General features: G+C 42.1%; 1 protein-coding gene across 16 annotated transcripts in view; it reads left to right on the top strand.

Annotated features, from left to right (window-relative positions):
* nfixb (nuclear factor I/Xb) overlaps positions 1–23,093 on the top strand; it is a 146,049-nt gene extending 122,956 nt beyond the window's left edge. For 10 of the 16 annotated variants that reach the window (XM_047570986.1, XM_047570983.1, XM_047570980.1 and 7 more), the window contains 5 exons: positions 786–914; positions 6,862–7,037; positions 9,311–9,458; positions 11,871–11,962; positions 16,448–23,093. In XM_047570986.1, coding sequence (XP_047426942.1) covers positions 786–914; positions 6,862–7,037; positions 9,311–9,458; positions 11,871–11,962; positions 16,448–16,462 — 560 coding nt within the window. In that variant the 3' untranslated portion in view covers positions 16,463–23,093. The remainder of the gene's footprint in view (positions 1–785; positions 915–6,861; positions 7,038–9,310; positions 9,459–11,870; positions 11,963–16,447) is intronic. The other 6 variants (XM_047570994.1, XM_047570990.1, XM_047570992.1 and 3 more) reach the window with 3 other exon arrangements.
* The last annotated feature ends 801 nt before the right edge of the window (positions 23,094–23,894 follow it).

Genomic DNA, 23,894 nt, shown 5'->3' with positions numbered 1-23,894 from the left:
TCAGATACGCAGAAGGCCAATACATCAGAGGATCCATTGATGTGTATTTTTTTTTTTTTTTTTGGCATGGCTATATGTAGTCGCGCAGCTCATGCTGGCACCGGATTGAAAACACAGTCTGCCCCAGATATGAGGCCGTCCAGGATCCCATTCATTGTAAAGTGGCGGCTGGTTGGATGGTGGTTGTTCCATCCAGCGGCTCCTTCTGTGGCTGCTGCTGTGGTTTGGGATTAGTCAGGTAGTTTGGGTCTGAACATTTTTTCTTGTGCGTATGTGTGTGTGTGTGTGTTTGGGTAAAAGTTAGCCGTACGATGGCGACCGTAGTTGGATTGCATTTTCCCAGCTGCACCTCCCCGGCCTCCTCCCTTTACTCTGAACCCCCCCTGCTGCTTCCAAACATGGCCTCTTCACCGGACCCGGCCCTCAACTCCCACCCCTTGCCTTTTCGACTTATTCCCCCCTTACCCCCCCCCGTCCAATGGTACAGCCCAAAACAGCGCGAACCTAGCCAGGCAGACGGATTGTGAGAAACCCATCTGTATGTTAAGCCAATCAAACAAATCAATGAATGAATCAGCCGATGATCAATCCATTGATTTCAATTCAGTCATGATCATTTGATTCTTGTAATCAAATTTAAGGAAAAAAAAAAAAAAAAAAAAAGTCTGATCAATTTATTCTTTTTTTTTTTTTTTAATTAGTAGGGTCGAAGTAAGAAACGCAGCCATGTTTGATTAAAACCTCGTCTCTGTTCTGCCATCTTGTTGATCCCCTTTTTTTGCCAGGACTCTCGTCGCCTGGTTCTCTTAAGAAGCCGGGGAAATTCGATTTCAGCGCCCTGTCCTCCCAGACGAGGTCCCCCCGCATGGCGTTCACCCACCACCCACTGCCAATGCTGGCGGGAGTGAGACCAGGTGAGACCAACCAACCACCCCACCCCCCCCAAGCTCCAGATTCCCCCTGATCGCCCCCCCTACCCCCTCCTCTCCACCTCCCCTCCTCAAAAAAAAAAAAAAAAAACCTTCCTCTTCCCTTACCCTCCTCACCATGTCCTCCTACCCACTACTCCCCACTGTTTCAGGGCCCCCACCCCTCCCCCCCTGTGGTTTAGAGGTGGGAGTCTTTTTGGGAGAATGGCTGGGAATCAAAAGCTGGCAGGTAGCTCTGTAGCTCTTCGCCTCCTCCTCCTCCTCCTCCTCCTTTGCCTCCTCCTCCTCCTCCTCCTCCTGAGACCTTGTAGGGTGCAGGCCATGCTGGTGATGGAGCTTGTAGGGAGTCTTGGTGGTGTCTGGGTGTGCGCTGGGGGCTTTTCTGGGGGGCCTAGCTGTTGGTGGACGGTTGGAATATTTGGCTTTTTTTGCTTTATCAGAGTGACCACATCTGTGTTTGAACAATTAATGAACATTGTCTTGATTCAAGGATTCATTCCCCCTCCTGGATTCTCATGTTTAAGACACTCGGACGGCGGAAAAACCGAACAACCCAACGACTATAAACTAACCGCACTCGTCATTAATGAAAAATAAGCCAAAAAAACACCCTCCGAGAAACGACTTTTGCCCATTTCTCCAGAATAACCTGCAACTTTCAATATTTTGCAGTTATTCGTGTAATAACCTCAACATAGCGACACCATACTGACTGTAAAGCGCAACATCTCAGCTTTCAGAAACAGCTGGATTTTTTCCTATGGCGCGAACGTTGACGTAGTCACGGTAATCCAAAGTGCACGAACGTGCTGCCAGCGACACATTCAGCTTTTAAACCTTTTTTTTCCCTAATTATTTTGTCTTTTACGGGATGACCGAACTGCGTTTGGGAATCTTAGGGTGGAAAACTTTTGAGGTGAATGAATGGGCTACATCCACAGTACGAATTAAGAAGCACTCCGTCACTTTTATACGTGACATTTCGGTTGACGCGTTAATGCTGCTCAAACACAGTTGTTGAATGTTGAGATTTTTCCACAGTGAATAAAATAACCCAAAAATGACTGCAAACTGGAAAAGTTGGGTTTTTAAAAAGTCGGGACGTTTAAAGGGAGGGGCAGCGGATTCATGGAAGACGCTGTGCAGTCACGGGACATTTCGGATACACCCATTTCTGGGGTTTTCCCCCCATGACTGGAAGCCGACACTGATCAGCCACAACATTAAAACCACCGACAGGAGAAGTGAATAACATTGAAGTCATCTCTGCTGGGAAACTTTTGGACCTGGCATTCATTCTTGTGGATGTTTCTTAGACGTGTAGCACCCAACTAGACCAGACCAGGCACCCCCCACCCCATAGCAATGACACTCCTTAATGGCAGCAGCCACTCCCAGCAGGCATAACCACAAAAACAGTTTAGGAAACAATTCAAAACCACATGAAGAACATCACAAGGTGTTGACCTGGCCTCCAAATTCCCCAGATCTCAAACTGATCCAAGTATCTGTTGGATGATCCACAGAGGCAACTCCCTTCAACCCATAAAAGACGCCACAGGACACTCCTCAGAAGGCCCATGTCCACATTCACAGCTGTTTTGGAGGTCATAATGTTATGGCTGATCGGTGTGTGCTCAGAGCAGTTGACTAATCTCTTTTAATTGGTACCGTGTGAGTCCCCATTATTTATGGACCGCGACTGAAGAAAAATAGCGCTGACAGCGGGAAGATGTACCAATAAAGCAGCGACCAGGACGTTTAAATGGATGTTACAGCCTTCGTCTTAAAATCAAAATCTAGTTGTAAGGTGAAACCCGATAGCATGGGATACCTTCACCGGGGATTATTTGATTAGATCTCCACATGGCAAACACTGAGCCAGAAGAGGAATACTCTGGAACAAAATGAGGAAGTAATGCGACCCCATCAAATACTCAAGTAGGCCGACTGGTTTTCGCATTTCGCTGCTCTTTATCTTCTCTCCTGTCTTTTCAATTGCTTTTCAAATTCCTATGGACTTTTTTTTTTGTAACGGCATGAACCCCAGATTGAGCAAATATCTCCATTCACGACAGCAGCAGCAGGAGTTCAGAGTCAAGGAGTCAGAGCTGCTGTTTGTACCAGCTGACTCTCCACAGGCCTAAACAAGCTGCACAGATATCAATCGCAGCCAAACGGGGCTCACAATGTACATCATCATCACTTTCTTAATTTTATCGCCGCGGCGCAGATCGAGTGACAGACTTTCTCTTCTTTTTAGGAAAGTGCACGTCTGTAAATCCACTCGGCGAAGGAGCTCACTGAAGATAATTACCCATGTGCTTTAGTTCTGTAGTGAGGCTACATCAAAGGGTTTTTAAGCCAGCGAGCAGATGTGAGGCAATGAGGTTGACCACCGTGTCATTAAACCCTCCTCTGCGGTTGTTGACAGACCCTATGCCTTATGAGATGTAACTACAGCATATCCAATCTCCACGGACACGCATATATACAGGACGTGTTCGCGCCGACGTGCACACATGTGTGCAATGTATCGTAATCGTTGTGGCCGGCAGTTGTAAATTGTACAGTCGCGTCGTAGTTGTTGCATTTTACGCAAACTGTAACGGTGTGCACGTCGGGTTTGTTGCCACGCTAGCGTGAAAGTGCTTACCACATCATCAGCATTGTTGTTGTTCTGTGTGAAAGACAAGATCCACGGGGATTTAGGGGTTGGAAAAGTGGGATTGAGGAACATGCCGGGGCCAGCTGCTCGTGGCAGCGATGGTGCAAAGGGTTTGGTTTGGATGCCACATTCACCCCACTGCCGAGCAGAGTGGTGGGTCTTGACCTTTTTGGGATTTTAACTAAATATGACAAAATATTTCACTTCACCACACTAATTTTGTGACAATGTGATAAATGAAGACTTATCTTAAGGATTGTGTACTTCTTAAGGAGTAATTAGCGGTTAGCTTAAATCTCTATGTCTAGTGGCTGAATACAATAATGCACAAACTAATGTTTGACTATAAGTATATACAGTTGAAATAATCTGATGAAATTAATGAAAAAAAACTATAAGAAGTGGAAAGTTATCGGAAACATCTTGAAGTAAATGGAGAGTACTTTTAATGGATACATTTATGTTAGCTAAACCTCATGGGATATTGTTAAGACAGATGTATAGCTGAATGGGTTAGCTAAAACAATAAGGATAGATGTTAAAACTGTTAACTGAAAGTAATGAACATGTTGTTAAAAAGATTAGCTAAAAAAAATAATGTTAGATCACAGTAATGGACAAATGTAAGCCAAAAATATGGATAATTGCTAATTTGTTAGCAAACAGTAATGGATAAAAGTTGAAGAGATTAGCTAAATAAAAATGGTGAGCTATAAGGAATGGAAATAGTTTGAGGAGTTAGATAAAACAAAGAGAATAAATGTCAGAAATGTTGGCTAAGTAGGGTAATAGATAAATGGTTGAAAAGATTAGCTAAAAAAATAAGTATGCTAAAATGGTACGCTAACAGTATAAATGGTTGTCAGCTAAAAATAATGCATGATGTTTTTGTATGTTGTTTTATCAGCTGCAACTAATGGGCAAATGTTAAAATTGTTAGCGAAAGATAATAGTTAAATGGTTGAAGAGAAATAGCACATAATGTGAAAATTACCAGATACGCATAATGGATAAATGTCAAAAGGGTTAGCTAAAGGATAATGGATCAGGAATGGTTGAAGTGATTTGTTAAAACGTACTTAGGAATTAAAAAGATAAATGCTGTAATGTTAACCAAAAATAATGATGGAATGTCAAGTTATTTGCTAAAAACATGGATATTATTTGCAAAAACAATAATAACAGTAAATGTTAAGACTGTTGGAGCCTCTAGCTATTAACACGTCCATGTAGGAACTCGGATACAGAACAAAACCATAAACTGTATAATATAATTTGTTAAATAACGCTGATATGTCCATGAAGGGTTACCAGGGTAACCCTAACCCTAGGTAACCCTAGGTAACCCTTAACCCTAGGTACATGAGACCAAAAAACATGATGGGAATCACTGCTCCAGAGGGTGAGGAGTATAGGGAGGGGGGATTCCCTCTTATCCTGTGTCCCCCCGACCATCTCCTGACAACCCGTCCCCAACCCGCCCCCATACTCCTTTTTGCTTGGCCTTCACCCAGTCTCTAATGGGATTAGTATGGGACTATAGGAGCAGGGAGACAGCTTCACTTGGGAGCAGGCATCCTGGCATGGGAGCAAGGTGCTGCTGGGCTCAGAGGCACAGATCTGGGGGGGGAAGAGGGGGGGTAATGCAGCGGGGTTGGCACCCTCACGAAGTACACTAATACACACATACACACAATGTATGAGATGCAAGCAGCAAAGAGTGTTGGCAACCCAACGTGGGCAGCTGGGGGGCCTGGATGGGACGGGGAGGGTGTCAGACTGGCACAGCTAAGAGGAGAACAGCCTTTTAATACAAATCAAGCAGATTCAGTAATGGATATAGGTCTCACAGAGAAGGCTTTGTGTTTGGTGTGGAAGGGCTCAGCTAACTGCTCCTCCTCGCACCACGCGCATGCATTCACTTGTGTTCCGAGTCTCAAAAAGAAACCCCTCTTTGTAATCTTTTCAGCCGCAAGAACGCTAATATATGGTTTGCATCTCCGCACGTATATATATTCGCCGGCACGGAGCCACTCTGATGAAAGTGTACACAGAGATTAGTTCTGTCACAGAAACAAAAATGTGTCAGGTAACGAAACGGCTTTGCCGCCTGAATGCCAAGTTGCATCAGCGCCAATGAATCACACCCTCAAAACAGCACGCAGGGGCGCGCAGGCATTAAAAGCGGCTAATTTAAGACGGGACGTGATCTCTTTTGTGGTTTCGCTCACAAGCTCTTTGGATCTGATTTCAAAAATGGAGCGTGTGTATGAAAATGAATTTGCGCACGCTGAGGTGTGCGATGGTCCGGACTGTGTCTGCTTCAGTTGTGTGTCGTCTTTGTGAGTGTGCACATGCATGAGTGTTTGCTTTATAGCAGGGGTCTTCAGTGTTTTGTGGAGTTTTTTTTTGTGTGTTATAGTGCTATTTATAAGTATATATTAACATTATAGTTTTACATTCAATATTAAGCTATTCAAATAACACACGGTTGAAATATTCATTCTTTTTGTTTCAAACATGTGCAACGGTTGGGTGGCTGTGCAACTGCTGGAAACATACAGTACCTACGTAACACAACTAAACATAGCTACATTATTCAAACATAGTTAAATAATTGACTTAACTTGAGTGAGCTGCACTGTTCTCTTCTGCTAATATTTCACCTGGGGACTGAAGAGGCTCTCGACCAATTGTGTGGAACCTGACTGAATCAGCGTGTAACATGCGGCCTTGTGATTGGTTCAGCAGCGATATGGGGCGGGGCCTAGTGTGTATGGGAAGATTGACAGGTCTCAGCCGGTGTGCGGCACTCTGCTGTTGAGACAGGTCCTGTATCGCTGACAGAAATGTGACTGAATGTGTGTTGAAAGAAATTTAAATTTGTGGGGGAAAATTAAAAAAAATATATATATAAAAATGTCTAATCAAACAAAGATTTTGTGACCCCCCCCCCCCATGCAGTACCTTCATGGACCACCTAGGGGCTGCAGAGCTGTTGAAGACCTATGCTTTATAGGTTCAATGGAGTGATAATGAAACATGCTTTGAAATCATCCTTTGTTGGAATTCAGAAGACGGCTTTTACCGTTTCCACTTGTGATATCCACGCTGCCATTCATTAACCGTCTAATACATCTCTCCCATCTGTGAGAAATTCATCGATTCATGTCTTCCTCTCCCGCTCTCACTCTCTCTCTCTCTCTCTCTCTCGCCGTCTTTCTCGGCTTTGTGTTCCTCTAACACGAACACCTGTGTCCGCAGGGAGTCCCCGTGCTTCAGCCTCGGCCCTGCACTTCCCGTCTCCCTCCATCATCCAGCAGTCTAGCCCCTACTTCACCCACCCAACCATCCGCTACCACCACCACCCTGGACAGGATCCCCTGAAGGAGTTCGTGCAGTTTGTCTGTGCTGACGGCTCGGGGCAGGCCGGCGGACAGGTAAGAGTTGCCACCGATGGGGAGGAGATTTGATTAAAAAAAAAAAAAACGTGCACAGGAAACATGAAGACATAGTACAGAATCAAGCTTAAAGGCTTGTTCTAGTAAAAAAGTACACCAGTGGGAAAAGGCGAATATGGAAGCAAAGTAAAATTGTAAAATTTTACCAGTAGGGCTGTCGTGGTATCATGTTAAAAATGCGCATATGATAATATTATGTAAATCAGGGGTCTTAAATGCTATTCAGGCCAAGGACCACCAAACTGATGGAGAGATTAAGTAGGGACCCCCTACCTACTATATGTGTTCCATATTAAACTCCCAGTGCTATTTATAAATAAACATTATTAATATCATTTTGCATTCAATATTAAGCTATTCAAATAATACACAGGTTCAAATATTGTTTTTTTTTATTTCGAACATGTGCAACTGTAAGTGGCTGTGTAATTTACAGATAAAGAATTTAATCGTAGCTAAATATAGTAGGGACAGTAAATCATCAAGCTGTCCGATGGCACACATATTAGTGAGATGTCCGACCCTGATGAGAAGCACACAACTTATCAGTGCCGCATGTCTCCTTAAAAGTGAATTATAATTATCTGAGTGTTTTCAAGTCCTCTCCTGTTTTTGCGAATCAGGCTTATCAGCTCTATAGCATAAAAAAATGTTCATGTTAATGTGCATTTATAGAAATTTAAATTTGTGGGGGAAAATTATAATGTATAAATGTATAAAAAATGTCTAATCAACCAAAGATTTTGCGACCCACCCTGCAGTACCTCTGCGGATCACCTAGGGGTCGCCTGTTGAAGCCCTATGGTGTAAATGATCCAGTGTGTTTTCCTCTGTTTTTGAGAGTAATTCAACTCCCAAAATGAAGTTAAAGATGCATTTCCTGGATTTTTTTGCACTTATTATCGACAGTTTTGTTGATATCGCGATAGTATCGTTAGTGTGATATTGAGAAAATCTGATATCGTGACAGCCCTAGTGTATATTTAATGGTGATTATGCATTCAAGGAGAAAAAAAGGGGTTTTAAATACAGAAAAGTCCCAAAATAGGACAGTGTGTCCAAGCTTGAATTCAGCTTAAAGTTTAAACCTGACTTTGACCATTTTAAGTCGGAATTTGAAACTTTTCTCTTTTGCCTAAATCTGCAAACCATTAAATTAAATGGAACGTACCATCCAGACATTTTTGTGTTGGGGAAGAATAGTTAAATGTCTGTTTTAGGTATTCAGTTACATTATTAAACTCTCATGTCCTCTTTTTGCTTCTGTATTTCACATGAATAAACGTAGTTAGTTCTTCAGATCTGAATAATACGTCCTGCGTAACAGTGCATGCCAAAGTCTTACTTCGCGGTTTGTGTCCACCTACATTAGCGACCCACACACTCGCTGCGACACAAACGCAACACACTGTGGATGTCTGTTTAGTCAGTTGGTCTGCAAATTTTTGTGCTGTCTTGTCGATTTGTCAATTTGCCGTTTCCTGTTTCAGACCCCCGACGTACCCCCTCCTCCTCCTCCTCCTGCTCCTCTTCTTCTTTCTTATTTTTATTTTATTTATTTATTTTTTTGCTCCACCCAACCCCTCAGAATTTTTACAACCATCCGCACGAGCGTGAATCAGTCACGGCACACTCGAGTCAAGCATACCCCCGCCGTCCTGTGTTGTGTCATCGTGTTTCTGTTTTCATCTCTTAGCTGATTTTAGTTGGAGTTTGGTTGTTTGGTGCTGGTATCGTTGGTGGTGATGTGCTTGTGTAGAAAAAGTATCCTCCCATGGTTTTGATTTCTTGCCATCTTCTGGACGAACCCCCCCCCCTCCCCTCCCACCACCACCACCACCACCACCTTCCACCTCCCCGTCGTCAAATAATTTGCTCACTTCTTCTTCCTCCTCCACCACCACCACCCAACACGGACCACCCCACACTCCCCCCCTCTTCCTCCGTGGAACCTCTCACCTCTCAGCTCTTATTAAACCCTGTGGTGATTATTATTTTTCACACCTCCATGAAAGATGCTGTCCACATACATCATTCCCTTGGTTGTTGTTTCCCACCCCCCCCACCCCCCCTTCCTCCTCTCCCCTCCTTTCACCATCGCTCCCCCCTTCTTCCCCTCCGTCCGTCATGGATAATTTTTTATATATTTTTTTATTTTTTTGGACCCGGCCTCCCGAGCTGCGTCCTGTTTTCATTCCGTGTCTGCGGATTGTCGCATGTCGCCCTCCTGACCCTGTTTGTGTTGTCTGCAGCCAAACGGGAGCGGCCAGAGCAAAATGCCCGGCTCCTTCTTGCTGCCTCCACCTCCCCCAGTGGCCCGCCCAGTGCCCCTCCCCATGCCCGACTCTAAACCCAACAGCACGCCCCCTGACGGCGGACTCTCCTCGCCCGCATCTCCGTGTAAGTGACCCCGCAGAGAACCGTTCTCAAAACCAAAAAAAGAAAAGAAAAAAAAATCAATTAAAAATCAAAAAATCTGAAATCTCCAACCCTCTCCAGTGAAAAAAGACCCCATGTCATTGTTCTTCTTCCTCCAACGTGCCATCACTTGTGTATCCAACATCTCACCCCCCCACCCACCCACCTCCCCACTCCCCTTTAACTCTTGGAAGCCTTTAGATGCCAATAACCTGTGGAGAACGTTAGAGTAGGTCGAGGCCACCAGAGGTTTGGAGAACAGCGTCTGTGGCGCTCCTCATGGTTCTGTACTAGGCCCCCTTGAGTTTGGGCGGCTCCACGTACGCGGTTGAGCCAGTTCTTGCGTGGTCTGGCGTGGAGGCCGCATCGCCACGCTCCACTCGTTCTCTTTCTAAATCCTCCTCTCCTCCCACGCTCGGACTCATCGGCAAACCTTGCGAGAAGGTTTCGATTATTGACTGATCTCTGTCAAGGGCACAAATTTAGGGCAGTTAATTTATATGGACTCCAAAAAACACTCCAGTTGAAATTGGGACATTGGTGGAATAGTTTTATTCTCGGTGCTTGGTGGATTTTTATTTTAATTTTCTTGCTTGTGCATTGCTAGAGAGGAAGAAGAAGTTGTGCACTTAAGGTATAAAGGAGTGATGTCAGTCTTCCTCACCTGTGATAGGAGGGGCACTGGATGGAGCACTTTATTATTATTTTTTTTATGTGTGTTCTTTAGCTCTCCTTCAAATTTAGTCTTTTTGTTTTACCCCCAGTCAGCGTCTCAAAGTCTTCTATGTCTTATGTATGTTATTCCAATTCTTAGACGCACATGGATGTCCTTCCTGTCTCTCTCCTTCTCGTCCTTCCTCCCTTTCCCCCACACAAACAGACTCACATATCCACAAGTCTCGCGCACTGCATCCCCGAAGCCCTCAGTGAGATTCAAATTCTGGAGTCCGTAGGGTGCCTCAAACTGCCCTAAATTTGTCAGAGACATTGATGCCAGTGGGTTTTAAAATGTCCCTGACTGATCGTCAGTGTCAGGGTTCTGGTGTGCTCAATCATTTCCATCTGAGTGTGGATTTAATCACTGAGGGAGATCTGAGTTTGCATACCAGATCTTGGCAAACTTTTTTCTTTCCGTGGGGTTTTAGTGACCTCATTGATGTATAGTGGTACTTTATGAAGAAGAAATGTGTGTTAGGCTTTTCTTTCTTCTTTTTTTTTCCAGTGACATTTATTCATTTAACATTCCATTAGGTTTACGCTATGCTATGTTATGCTATTTATGCTAATGTTAAAGCAACAACAGCCAAACGTAGTCGAGGAGATCAACACCACTCCTGTGTCTGCACGATAAATATGAAGATACAACCAGGTAGCTTAGCTTCGCATAACAGTTTGAATGAAGGAGAAACGGCTAGCTTAGCATGTTCACTATTTTTTTCACTAGACAGAACTGAGTGCTAAACTATTCCCGACAGCGTGCAACCACTTTCAGAAGTCTTGACGTCCTTATACTTGAGCTTTTGTGTGGACAGCACAAATTAAACAATTTCATTGCCATGTTAGCTAGTTTAATCGTAATGGTAAGCTAAGGTGAAACAATTGACACCACTCCTATGACTGCACAATAAATATGAAGCTAAAGCCAGTGAGGTGAGTTTAGCTTAGCATAACAACTTCAATCACGGGGAAATTTATACAATTTGCAAATTTCCCTCTTTTAATGTATTTTATAATTTTAACATTTAACTTAATTTATTTTTTTTTTTTAAAGTTTGGTAGTTTTGGAGATTTCCATGCTAGCTGGCTTACAAGCAAAAAATGCTAAGCTAAGACTAGATGATCTGTGAAGCTACAGTCAGTTAGCTTAATTTTGCATAATTATGTTCTTTATACTTAGTTATGTTTCTGTATACGGATACAACAAATTGAACTTAAATTTAAATTGAGGTTTACGAGTGACATATTTTCCTGCTTTTAGATCGTGCTGTGCTACCCGGCTTTATCTCTGTGCTAAGCTAAGACTGATCAGTCAGAAGACTGGTACCGCTCCCGTGTCTGCATTATAAATAAGAAGCTGCAGCCAGTTAACCTAACTTAGCTTAATGACCTGAATCAGGGAGAAGGTTTATCTTAGCTTGTTGACTTAGATTTAGGTTTTTGCATCAATAGACACTTTAGAAGTGACACATTGCTGCTTTTCGATAGAGCTATGCTAGTTATTTTTTATGCTAATCTAATCTAAGGGGGTGTTGACTATAGCATCGTCAAGTAAGTGAAGTTTATTTATACAAAATGTCCATCGTGTTCCTGTCAGATTGTGCAGAAAGCGACATCGCTAGCTATTTTTGCGCGCACTGACGTCCTCCCTTGTTCTTCTTCTGTTTTTTTTTTTAGCATACTCCACGCCAGGCGCCACAGCTCCCAACAGGTTTGTCGGCATCGGATCACGGGACAACAACTTTCTGAACATCCCGCAGCAGACACAGGTGAGAAAAGGGGGGAGATCTATATATATATGTATATATATGTACAGTGGTAGTGTTTCTCTGTGAGTGTGTGTGTGTCTAGAAAATTGAGGAGGAAACTCGGTATGTTTTGACTGCGATTACTGGTCAAACCCAGGAAACTTATTAGCCGTGTGGATGTGCGCCAAAATATTTCGTGTTCCCTCACTCCCCTCAAACCTGCTGCTGGGTTTCCTCCACCTCTCCCACAGCGCGCCATCAATGTGTGCATTTGTACATCTGTATTTTACTGTACGTGTGTGGTTTACCATATGTGCTCAACTGTTTATTTGGCACATATGGAGCCTACCCCTCAGGCTGCAGGCCTTCTTCTTCCCTCGTTGCCTTTTTCGCTACCTTACGTATTCTCGATGAATCCTCTACCTTCCCTGCTTCACTTTCGGCCTCCTTTTTTTTTTTTTTTTAAATCTTTGACGCAATCCTCCATATTCCCCCTCCTCACATTCGTCTTCTCCTCCCTTTTTACTTTCTCCCTCTTTGGCTTTCTTCTTTCCTTCCCTTCGCCACTCTGCGCCTCGTTCATGTGCCTCCTCCATTACCACCAGTACTTTTCTCATTAGTGTCCAACCACACCCGCCTGGAGCCAGCTCAGCTCCGCTCCTCGACACATGGAAACCATCTGAAACTGCTCTGCTGATCCCCTCCCTTGTTTCTCTGCCCTCCGTTCTCTCACTTTTTCTGCCCGTCTGCTCGTTACGCTTTTTTTTTTTTTTTTTTGTTTTACCCCCTCCCGTTCTCCTCGATCTAACGTCAATCCTCCAGATTTTTATCCCTGCTAAATAACAGGCCTTAGCTGCGAGTTGTTTCTTTTCTCACCGGAAAGAGCAATTATACGGTTTCACTTTAATACGTGGCCAAATGTTTGGGGACCCTGGACACTTTCAGGACATCAGTCTGCTCCTGTAACATAATAAATGCAGCTGGGGTTCCCCTACATCCCATATCAAGGTATTTTACTCCAAAACCATTGGATTTTGTGTTGAATCATGACATACTCTTCCGCTGTTGCCACTAAGTTGGAAACGAGGGGTTGAGTTATTACTGTGTGCTATGAATTATCTCCAGCAGCCCCAGACACTTCTGGGAGCGTAAGCGTATCTTCACCCCCAGAAAAAAATAAAAAAAAATAAAAAGCTCGGATGTTCGGGACAAAAGAGGTCTGAAGTATGGTTTTCAAAAGCCAAAACACGCAGCGTTAACTGTTTGCATGTGTCTCTTCAAAAAAAAAAAAAAGAAAAAAAAAAAGATTGATGATCCTCTGAGAAAAATGACTGCTTACAAGACAAAGACCTCATCAAAAGTGTGTACGTGGTGACTGCAGGAGAGGAGAGACCCTCGCTCTGCCAACAGTGGGCTTCGTGTGCCCTCTAGTGGTAAATGTTGGGTGCTGCAGTCAGGCGGAGGTTGTTGGGTGGGTGGGGGGGGGGGACAGAAACGAGATACCGACACTACAGGGACAGAGAGAGACGGAGTTTCGGCCCCTTATAGAAGTCACGTCCCGGCCGTCTCGTTACCCCCAGCAACCAGACATGATGTCATAGCCAGTTGATCTTGAATTTGAGAAGGGGCAGGAAAGAAAAGAGGGTGGTCACTGTCTGCTGCCAAGGATTTAGTGGGAGGGTTCACGGGGAGATAGATGGATTGTGTGCATTTGTAAGAGCACACACAGAAGGAGAGAGAGAGAGAGGAGAGAGAGTAACTAAGAAGGTAGAAGTTACAATGCCCAAAGGCTTGCAAGGCTGGGACAGTGCCCAGAGGAGTGGAAGAGGAGGAGGAGGAGGAGAAGGAGGAGGAGGAGGAGGAGGAGGAAGAGGGGGGGGGGTGTTCATGTGACCTGTTAGAGTCAAACCAAACAAAAGGCTGCCTCCCTGGAGGCTCGGAGTAGTTTCCAAGGCTTGACTTGGTGAATGTTGGCGCACTGCTCCGCGGTGCCAGATCCTGTAAGGCCAAGAAGCGGGGCGGCCAACAACGGCGGCGGCGGTGACTCATTTCTGCTCCCCACCGCACAACCCCCACCCCCACCGCACAACCCCCCTGCTTCTCGATGAGCAGCAGAAACCCAAACGTGAAGATGGGCGCGAGCGACGACAGGGGGAAACGTCAGACCGCTATCCCCCCGCTGCAGCTTGGCCACCGGGAGCCGTTCACCGCTCGGGCCAAATTCGAGACATACTGTACTTCCCCCTTCAGAAGACGGACGGGCTCGACGGAATACGCCGGGCGGGCGGCCCACGCGACTCTTCTGTCACTCACTTTATTTAAGAACTGGAGGAAACCGCTACTACCCAAAAGCCAACACGGTGTCATTTTCAGCAAAACAAAAAGAAAAAAAGTTGACAGCTTAAAGTTGGCGACTGTGACACTGACTTCATTGTTGCATCATTTTCGTTACCATCCTAGCGTAGCTCTAGAGATGGCGGTCGGTCGCCAGTTGGTCGCTCAGTCCACCACTTTGGTCCAGACTGAGATATCTCGCCACCGATGAGCTTGACATTTGGGGATCAGACTGAAATATCTTGCCAAGTTTGGGACGGATGGCCGGCCAAAATGTGCTAAACATATTCAAGAAACTTCTCATAACTTTGGAAATCACAACTTTTTTTTTTTTTCCCAGTTCTGTCGACAAGTTTAGGTTTTTGCCGAGTGCTTTGGTTTAAGACCAAACGCCACTAAAAAAACTGTAAACCCGGTCTCAGCTGTACAAACTCAAAAGAAGCACTGTCCAGCTCCGTGCGGCCTCGCGGCGTTTGTGTGCGCGGGATATTCATTCCGCCTTTTAAGACTTAGGCTCACGTTCAGAACGTGCATTAACGTTCGTCCTGGGGAAATCGGATCGCAAGCGGTCGCCTTTAAGCGATTCGGCCCACACCTGGCTTTAAAACGCAGGCAGATCTAGTCTCAGTTTTCTGCTCTGTATGCAAATAAACATGCACATAATTTGAGGCACGGTTGAGTATTGAAACAGCTACTGTGTGAATAGATCTCTATCACTGTATTCAAACCAACTGGGAGTGCACTATGACCAGAACAAGCTTCTTCTTTTGTTTTTTTTGTTTGTTTTTAGCTAGTTAACGGCTATAAGGACAAATTGTTCTTCATGGAAGAACTATTGCAAAGGAATGTGGCAAAGTCAAGATGTACACACAAAAAAACAGCACTGTTCTCGGATCTGGTCCCAGATTTGGTCAGAGATCAGTTCACACGTCTTTTAACTGGCCACGTGTGATTAGATTCCCCGGGACAGACGTTAATACAAGGTCTGAATGGGTGTTTGTTGACGAATCATGTTGGAGCCTTAGCCACTGTTGCTAGCAGCCAGTTCAGGAACTGTAGTTAATTTAAAATACAAGAGTCACTATGGAAGCGTATTTTATTCACTTGAAAAAAAAAAAAAAAGTTTTTTCTAAGCAATTTCTTTTTTCTGTTTTGGGGGGGCAATTATTTTTTATTTCATTTCATATAATAATTTTCTGAGTAACATATTTCTTTGATTTGTTTTTCTAAGTATTTTATTTATTATTTATTTATTAATTTCCTGTTTTTCTAAGTAATTTTTTCCTGATTTTTGGATTTTTTTTTTCTAATCCCCCCATGTTGTTCTGGGGAATTTTTCCCTAAATTATTGAGATATTTCAAGTCCCACGAGAACCTTGAACCCGCAAATGACCAGTGGTTCTATGGTGACAACAGCCGTCCTGCAGCCATGTCTGCTTCCATTAAATAAATAAAATTATTATTTCAAATGACTTCTAACCCCAGAAAAAAACGAGAAAAATGAAAAACAGTAGAAAACTTATTCTGAAAGAAAAAAACACAGGAAAGATAATTACTCGGAAAATCAGAAAAAGTACCCTGAAAAAAAATTATAAAAATAAAATTACTCCAAAAAACAGAAGAAAAAAAATACTCTGGAAAAAAAAATTCTATATTACTCAGAAAAACAGAAATAATTAGCCTGAAAAACAAACCAATAAATAATTTAGAAAAAAATAATTAAAAAAAAAGAAAAAGAAATAATTAAAAAAAATACTAAAATCTAAAAAAATATATACACTATTCAGAAAAACAAGAAAAAATGCTCTGAAAAAAAATTATAAAAATAAAATTTCCAAAAAACGGAAAAAAAAAAATCCTACGGAAAACAAACCAAAAAAAATCTATATTACTCAGAAAAACAGAAATAATTAGCCGAAAAACAAACCGATTAATTATTTAGAAAAAACATATATATATATATATGAATATATATATTTATTATTTATTTTTTTTTCAAGTGATGCAATACGTTCCTGTGAGTCACAGATAACACAGTGGGCCACATTTTGTACCACTGATTCCAACAAGAAAGTTTCATATCTGTTATTTATATTCATATGTGCATCTGTTTGACTGGATTTAACACTAACATAACATCTCATCCCCCTCCCTCTCTTTGCTCTTTTTCAGTCTTGGTTCCTCTGACAAGATCTGTGCAGAAACCAGCAACTAGAATTCTTTCTTTACAATCAGAAATAGAAAAAAAACAACAACAGAGAAACATCCCGCAGGATAAATTACTGTCCTCCAAACCAACCCACCGACCGGCCCTGACAGTATGTGTCACCTGATACGAAATATAACCGAGCAACGCAGGAAAATTACAACAGCATGACGCTTTTAGTGGAACTCTGGACTTATTAACGCAGTCAGAGGGAGGACCCGTTTTTTTTTTTTTTTTTTTTGAGCAGAGATGGATAGATGGAAAAGACAAACGGACGGACAGGAGGATGCCAAGGACGAGAGACGGCAAAAAAGGGGGAGCGGGGGGGGGGAGGGCGGAGATGAGAGGGACAGCAGCAAACAAAGCAGGCATCTCTCCTCAAACCACCGAACCAGCAGAGCACAGCAGCCGAAAGCCGCGGGACGAGGACGAGGACGAGGACGAGGAGGAGGACGAGGAGGAGGAACCTGAGCACGAATAAAAGCGGTCTCCTACGAAAAAATTAACTGTCCAGCAAGTTTGATGCGACGAAAAGCTTCTTCCACAACGCCTGATCTGAACCGTTAGGGTTTCCAGTTAACGCTGCAGTCCTTGCTCCTGTGATGTCTGTCATCACCCCAAAAAAAAATACCAACAAAAACAAAAAAACAAAAATGAATTTGACGAATGTTTCTGTCCCTCTGAACGACCATTGACTCCCCCTTTCACCCTACTACTAACTAGAGAGAGAGACCATGCCAAAACATATCTTGATTAAGGGTTGCACTACAAGCTGAATCGATTAACACTAATCCTAACGATGTGCACTATTTACCTACACGGCATGGGAGGTAAACCACACTTTCAAAGTTTTAAGGAGGAATTAAACCAAGGTACAAGAAGCCTTCACATGTCCTCAACCCCCCCGACCCCGTTTGACAAATCATTGGCCTCCGCTTATTCTCACATCTCCCCGCACACATGAACGCAGCATGTATGAAAACACACACACCCTTTAGACTGTAGTATTTATAGGTGGTGGTGTTACTATAGTTGAATTTTATACACAGTGTAAGCCCTGTGAGCTCTCTTTACCTTGATTAGATATTCAAACATCACACACACTGAAAATCACAATCAGTTTTTCTTGACTATATAGACAGCAGCTATTGATTTCCCCATTTGCCCTCTTGTAATGTAGATGAATGATTTTATTATCTCTTGCGTGTTCTCTTATTTGAATTTATTCCTTTTGGATTTGTACTATTTTCTTTTTTTTTTGTATTTGAATGACAGCACCTTAAAAGAGAAACACAGTAAGAAGCGGTATTGTTGAAGCAGTGTAGACAGGGTGGTTAGCTAACCCCAGATCAATTAGCGCTCGCAGGAAACGGGGAAAAAAAAAAAAAAAGTTGGGACATTTTGGGAAATATGATCACATGAAGACGTTGATACCACTTACATGTCGGGCTAAAGCTGGGTTTGCACGAAAGCTGGAGACGGGAGAAATAGCTAGCCTCGTAACAAAATAAGAAAACAAACACCTTGACTTGCTAATTTGCTTAATCCAAACAAACAAACAAAACAATTGGTCACTTGTTGAGTTTTCGTGGGCGTTAAAAATAAGCCAAGATAAAGTGCCAAAAACTACAGTTCCTCTAGTGTCCACTAGAGGCTGAGTAGACATACGTGATAAAACCAAGATGGTGGCAACCAGAGCCGCTACGTTAAGCTTCAAACGTCCGACATCGTGGACATTTTTATCCATTTTTAAATGCATTACAATCTGAGATTCCAAAACACTATTAGTACAACAATGTTATGTTACAAAGTTATGCACGAGGAATGTGTTCATGCCCAAATATGGCCGCCACAGCTCCTTGTCGAATTATTTCATTGCGCTGTTACACTTTTGTCCCAGGCTAGCTGTTTTAGCCCCCCTTTTCCCCCAATTTGATGCTAAGCTAGGCTAACCGGAGGCCAGCTCTAGCTTCTTACTAACACACGAACATGCGAGTGGTATTAATTTTACTCATCTGGCAAACGAAATAAGCATATTTGCCAAAACAAAAAAATGAATAAAATAAGTTGTTTACCATCACCAGTGCCAGACAAACCTCTGCACAGCGAAAAAGGTTTTGACAATCACGGGAAGCGTATTTTTTTTTCTGGGAACTGACCCAATGAACCATACAGGTCAGGGGGAGGGGAAAAAAAAAGAAAAGCTAAAAAAGGAAAGAACGTTTGCCGCATCTGCTATTAGATCTAGGTACAGCTAGCGGCTAGCGGCTAGTGGCTGGTGGTGGTGGTGGTGATGATATATACGAGTGGTGGAAAAAGCAGAACCAAGGAGGGAAGGTTGCTGAAGACGGGACCCAGAGGTAAAGAGAGAGTAGCTCTTCTTCTTTCTGTCTCCCTAAAGTATACCCTGTTGTTTACACTCCCAGACGGGCGGCTGCTCCAAGAGCAGAGGGGGCCACACTGCGGAGCAAAATGAATATGTGACATATCTGTTTTCCGATAAAGAAAGAGAGAAGAAGGGGGGGCTTGTAAAGGCTAGCAACAGGCAGATCACTCGTGCGGCCATTTTTAATTTTGTTTTTTTTTTGTTTTTTACGTCGGCACACACGATCGGGTGAAGGGTATTGATTGCTACGGTAATCCCCCCCCCCCCCCCCCCAAAAAAAAAAAAAAACACGCGCACACACTCACCAGCACTCCCCCCCACCCCCTCCCTAGCTGTTGTGAATGGAAGAGCCCTTATAGATCAAAAAAAAAAAAAAAACTGCACTAATACAATCATGCCAGCCAACCTTGTGAGTCTCTTTTTTTTTTTTTTTTTTTGGTAAGCATTACAATAGATCTACCACCACTTAGTATTTTAAATCAGTGGGATGGAAGAAAAAGAAAAAAAAAAAAACTCGTAGAGCACAGACCACTCACTATTAATGCAAACACATCCCCTGCGCCCGACTGAATTCAAAGGGAAGTCTTAAAACGAAAAAAAAAAATGAAAAACAAGACAATCTGAGGAGGCCTTTATGCTTTTAATCATTTTTTTTTTTATATATGAATCTTAAAACTAGCCCACACACACATCCTCCTATCAAATTCAGACCACCCATCCAACCTCACAAAATAACTGGACTGCCTGGCCACGTTCTTCACTGCAGGGAAACGCGACATAGCTGGCCAAACCGACTGGCGACCATCTCATCAGCTTCGTAGAGAGAAACTAGCTCCGCCGAGTTAAGACGTTTATATCGATGGCTAAGGTGATTTCTTTTCTAATCTATGGAAGTGCCTCTGTATTCCCATTATGCAATTTGTCAAACATGAATTCAGGTTCTTTTTTCTCACATATAAGCTATAGTTGAATGGTGATTAAAAAAAAAAAAAAAAAATCTATGTCAGGAGGGGAGGAAAAAGTTAAAAAAAACGGTGACGGCTCACTAGATAATCGCAAGCATCTTTATATATAATACACATATATATTTATAGATATATACTTTTTTTATTTGCAAGATAAGCTCTGTGGCAGTCTAGTTATTTTTTGAAGCATGGCGTACACCGCACAGTCATAGGTTGCATCTTGGGAAAAAAAAAAGAAAAAAAAAATGAAATAAAATTTGAGTCTCTAAAAAAAAAAGAAAATACCCGCATTTTAAAGGACATCCATTGCAAACACAACAATAGATTCATAGACAACAAGTGATGATGATAATGTAGTTGAGGATTTTTTTTTTAAAAGAAAAAAAAGAAAGATTAGGTTTTGTTGTTTTCTTTCTTGTTTTGATGGGAAGTATTGTTCTTGAAACTAAATGATGTATGTTGATTGAGCCATGTGCAATGCCTTGGTAGAGGAATTGTGTTTGTTTGTTAGTTTGAGGGTGTCACGCGAAAAAAAAAAAAGAAAAAAAAAGAGGGAATACCCTCTTTAAGTTTTTTTTTTTTTTTTTTTCTGGTTTTGTTTTCAAAGTCCTCACGCTCCGGGACTCTAAATACGAGGGCGGCGAGAAAATAATCCCAGTCTCTGTAAGTAAGATTTTGGGGAAATTGTTTTTAATTTCCTTTTTTTCTCTCTCTCTCTCTCTCTCTCTCCTTCCTTTTATCACTTTTTTATGAAAAGTAAAAAAAAAAAGTCATTTTATTTGTTTTTCAAAAATGTGGGAGGGCTGAAGGAACAATTTTGCAACTCATAAAATATATATCACTATGAAAACTGGTGCTTTTCGTAAAAGATTAAAGTACATTCAATCTCTATTATACATAAAATAATAAACGAAAATTAAGTGTTATCATAAAAGCAAATTTTTAGGAAAAACATGCATTATTCTATTTCTCTCTTTTTTTTTTGTATTTACCGAGGGGGGGAGGGGTTCGTTGTATGAAAAAGGTTGTTGTGACAAAAGGCATTTTTCCTCCCCAACCTTAAAAAAAAATAAAAAAATAATAATAATAATAATCGTGCAGAATTTTTGAAAATCTCCAAAATTTACCACCCTAAAGACAAGATCTTACCCAATTTTGGGAGATGCACAAGTACGGATTCCCACGTTAATTCTTAAAAAAAAAAAGTTTTATTATTTCAGTCCATAAAAAGAGGGAACTGGCGCCCCCTGTCAGGTCAGATGTGGCGCTGCCATCAACATGAACCCCATCCCCCCTCTCTGAACACACACACACACAAACACAAACACACACACACAAACACACACACTTTCCCCCCGAAATCCCGCCCCTCCCCTCCATCTACCCGCTGTAAATGACTATAAATATTCGTTTGGTGACGTAGTGTTATAGACTCAGAGCATCTTTAAAGGTTGTCCCTAAAAAGTGCCTTTTGTTCACAGACTCCATCTTGTAATCCTGAGTGCCCATCTCAAAAGAAAAAAAAAGTCCCCTCCTTCATACTTCTATATCTTTCTCTTCCTCTTCTTCGAGCTTTTTAAAGCAGTATACATAGTACTAAAGGAAATTGGTGTGATTTAGTTCCTCTTTTTATTGTTGAATAATTAAGAAAAGCTGAAAAAAAGACAAAAAAAAAAGATTTCTGTCTTGCTTCTCTTCCTCTGTATCTTGTCGTCTGTCTATCTTGGACACTGGAGTAGTCTTTAGCCGCTTCTCCCTCCTCCTCCTCCTCCTCCTTTTCCTCCTTCTCCTCTTCCCCTTCCTTTTCTCCCTTCTTCTGAACGGCGGGGTTTAAAAAGAAACAAAAAAAAAAAGAAACAAAAAAAAATTGCGCAAAGTTTTTTTGTTTGTTTTTTTTTTTTTTTTTTTCGTCCGAGCAGAATGCAGTTAGCTCACATGTTATTCTTGTCTGTACGCTTCACATTGTATTACCATACCCATCTTCTTCAGCTTCTCCATTCAACAGCTAATGTAAGTGAACAAGTTACACCACGGGGGCTCTGGGTATGTGCTGAGGACAGGGGAGGGGAGGGGGGCTAAAGGAAGGGGGGCAGTTTTCACCCTCTGGGATCAGTCGGTGGTTTGGTTGAGGGGTAAAAAACGCTCAAAAAATGTTTTTTTTTTTAAATTGTTGGTAGGGGATGGGGGGGGGGGGTGACGGTGACCAGCAGGGCTGCTAGTGTAGGCAGGTTTGTTTGTAATCCTTGTTTCTAACTATTTATTTTATTTTTTTTTTCTACAATTGAATTTGGATTTTTTATTATTTTGTTACTACGTGTCTTAGGCAGCGGCTAACACTCCGCGTCGAGACCTTCGATTATGCACCTTTCTTAGTGGTTGAATGAGACCAGGTATTAAAAAAAAATAATAATAATCGTGAACTTAAAAAAAAAAAAAAAAAAACAACAAAAAAAAAAAAAGACTCGAAGCACCTTAAAAAGCGGAGCGCGGAGACCGAGCTGCTCACGTCTAGCACAATCATAGCATACGATTCCGCCATATTGCCCAAAGGTGATTATGGTTCCAAAAAATTTAAAAAAAATAATCTAAACTAGCCGGCGACATGCTGCAGAGCTAGCGCCGCACATTTCCACCAGCAAAATTGATCACAGAAGAAAACAAATAAAGAAACGTATGCAACTTTAAATTTTTTTCTTCGTCTAGCAAATGAAGCCAGCAGCAGTATTATCAATCGAGCCTCGACGAGTGAAAAAGCGCCACAGCTGAGAAGCCATATCGGAGACGGACGGTGTGCACAGAGCAGAGCGTGTGTTTGTTTGTGTGACTGTGTGTGTGTTGTGTTGTGGAGGGTGGGTGTGTGCGATTTCTGCCCCTTGCACCGTTCCATGAGCCCGGTCGGACCCTGTGGCCCCAGCCGTCCGCCGTCGTTTTTTTTTTTTTTTTTTAATTTTAAAATTTTCCTCGGGTTTGTTTCTAACGCGATTTGTAGGACGCAGGGCCGTTGTTATCGCTGGTGTGAAGCCACGCCCCTTTTTGGATTAATAACCCCACCCAAATTTTGAGTGGCCCTCCTTCCACCCTTTTTTTTTTCTTTTTACTTCTTCCGTATCAGAGAAGCCTCCCATCCTCAAGACACACCTCCCAGAGCCCATGGTGAAATGCATGTGTTAATTACAGTTTCTTTTCCATAATAATAATAAAAAACAGTTTGAAAAGAGCAACACCTTTACTTGATTGAATAAAAGGATGTTCTTGACTGTACCCTGGCGATTGTCGGCTGTCGTTATTACTGTGTTGATGTGGATGTCACAGAAAAGGACATTTAAAAAAAAATGGATCACGTGACAATAGCAACATGGATGCCTCCGAGAAGACGTGTGGACCCCAGTGGATCATGGCAGCAAACTAGCAAGTGTGTGGAAATACTTCACTAAAGATGGAGCCTGTACATGTAAGCCAGAAATATATAAGAAAAACCCTGAGCAGCTCATACAGGGTGGGCCTATAATTTGCAATTGCTGTTTTTGTGAATGTTAATGATGCTAATATATAATTACGTGACTTTAACGTAGTTGACAGGTATCATAGTCGATCACATTTTGGCTGTTTTCAGGCCTAAAATCAACATGGCCGCCTATAACCAATCACCACATGGCATTTTTATGGAAAGATTCTTCTCAATATTATATATGCAACTAAGTAAATTGAGAATTATTCATAAATATATTGTAGTAGCACTGTTGACATGCGTAAATCCACACACTATATTAAATAAGAAAGAATATACCAGAACATACCAATCAAAACAAATTTTGAAAAAACTCATTTTATTATTGTTTAGCTAATTGGAAGGTGGTTATTAAATTAAACAGTTGTTTAGTTTTTGTGATATCTAGACATTTTTAATGAATTAATAAATAATTGTGGATTTTGTACAGACATAATCACAATGAACTTAAAAAACATTAAGTCTTTTTACTTTTGTGTATAAAGTTATATCCCATGGACTTCAAAAGTCCCTCAATTATATATTAACCCAAAGGATGCTGTGATCAGTATCTG

This window comes from Mugil cephalus, chromosome 20 (assembly GCF_022458985.1).
Source record: "Mugil cephalus isolate CIBA_MC_2020 chromosome 20, CIBA_Mcephalus_1.1, whole genome shotgun sequence".
NCBI classification, from domain to species: Eukaryota; Metazoa; Chordata; class Actinopteri; order Mugiliformes; family Mugilidae; genus Mugil; species Mugil cephalus.
This window is presented reverse-complemented; position numbering and strand designations above follow the sequence as displayed.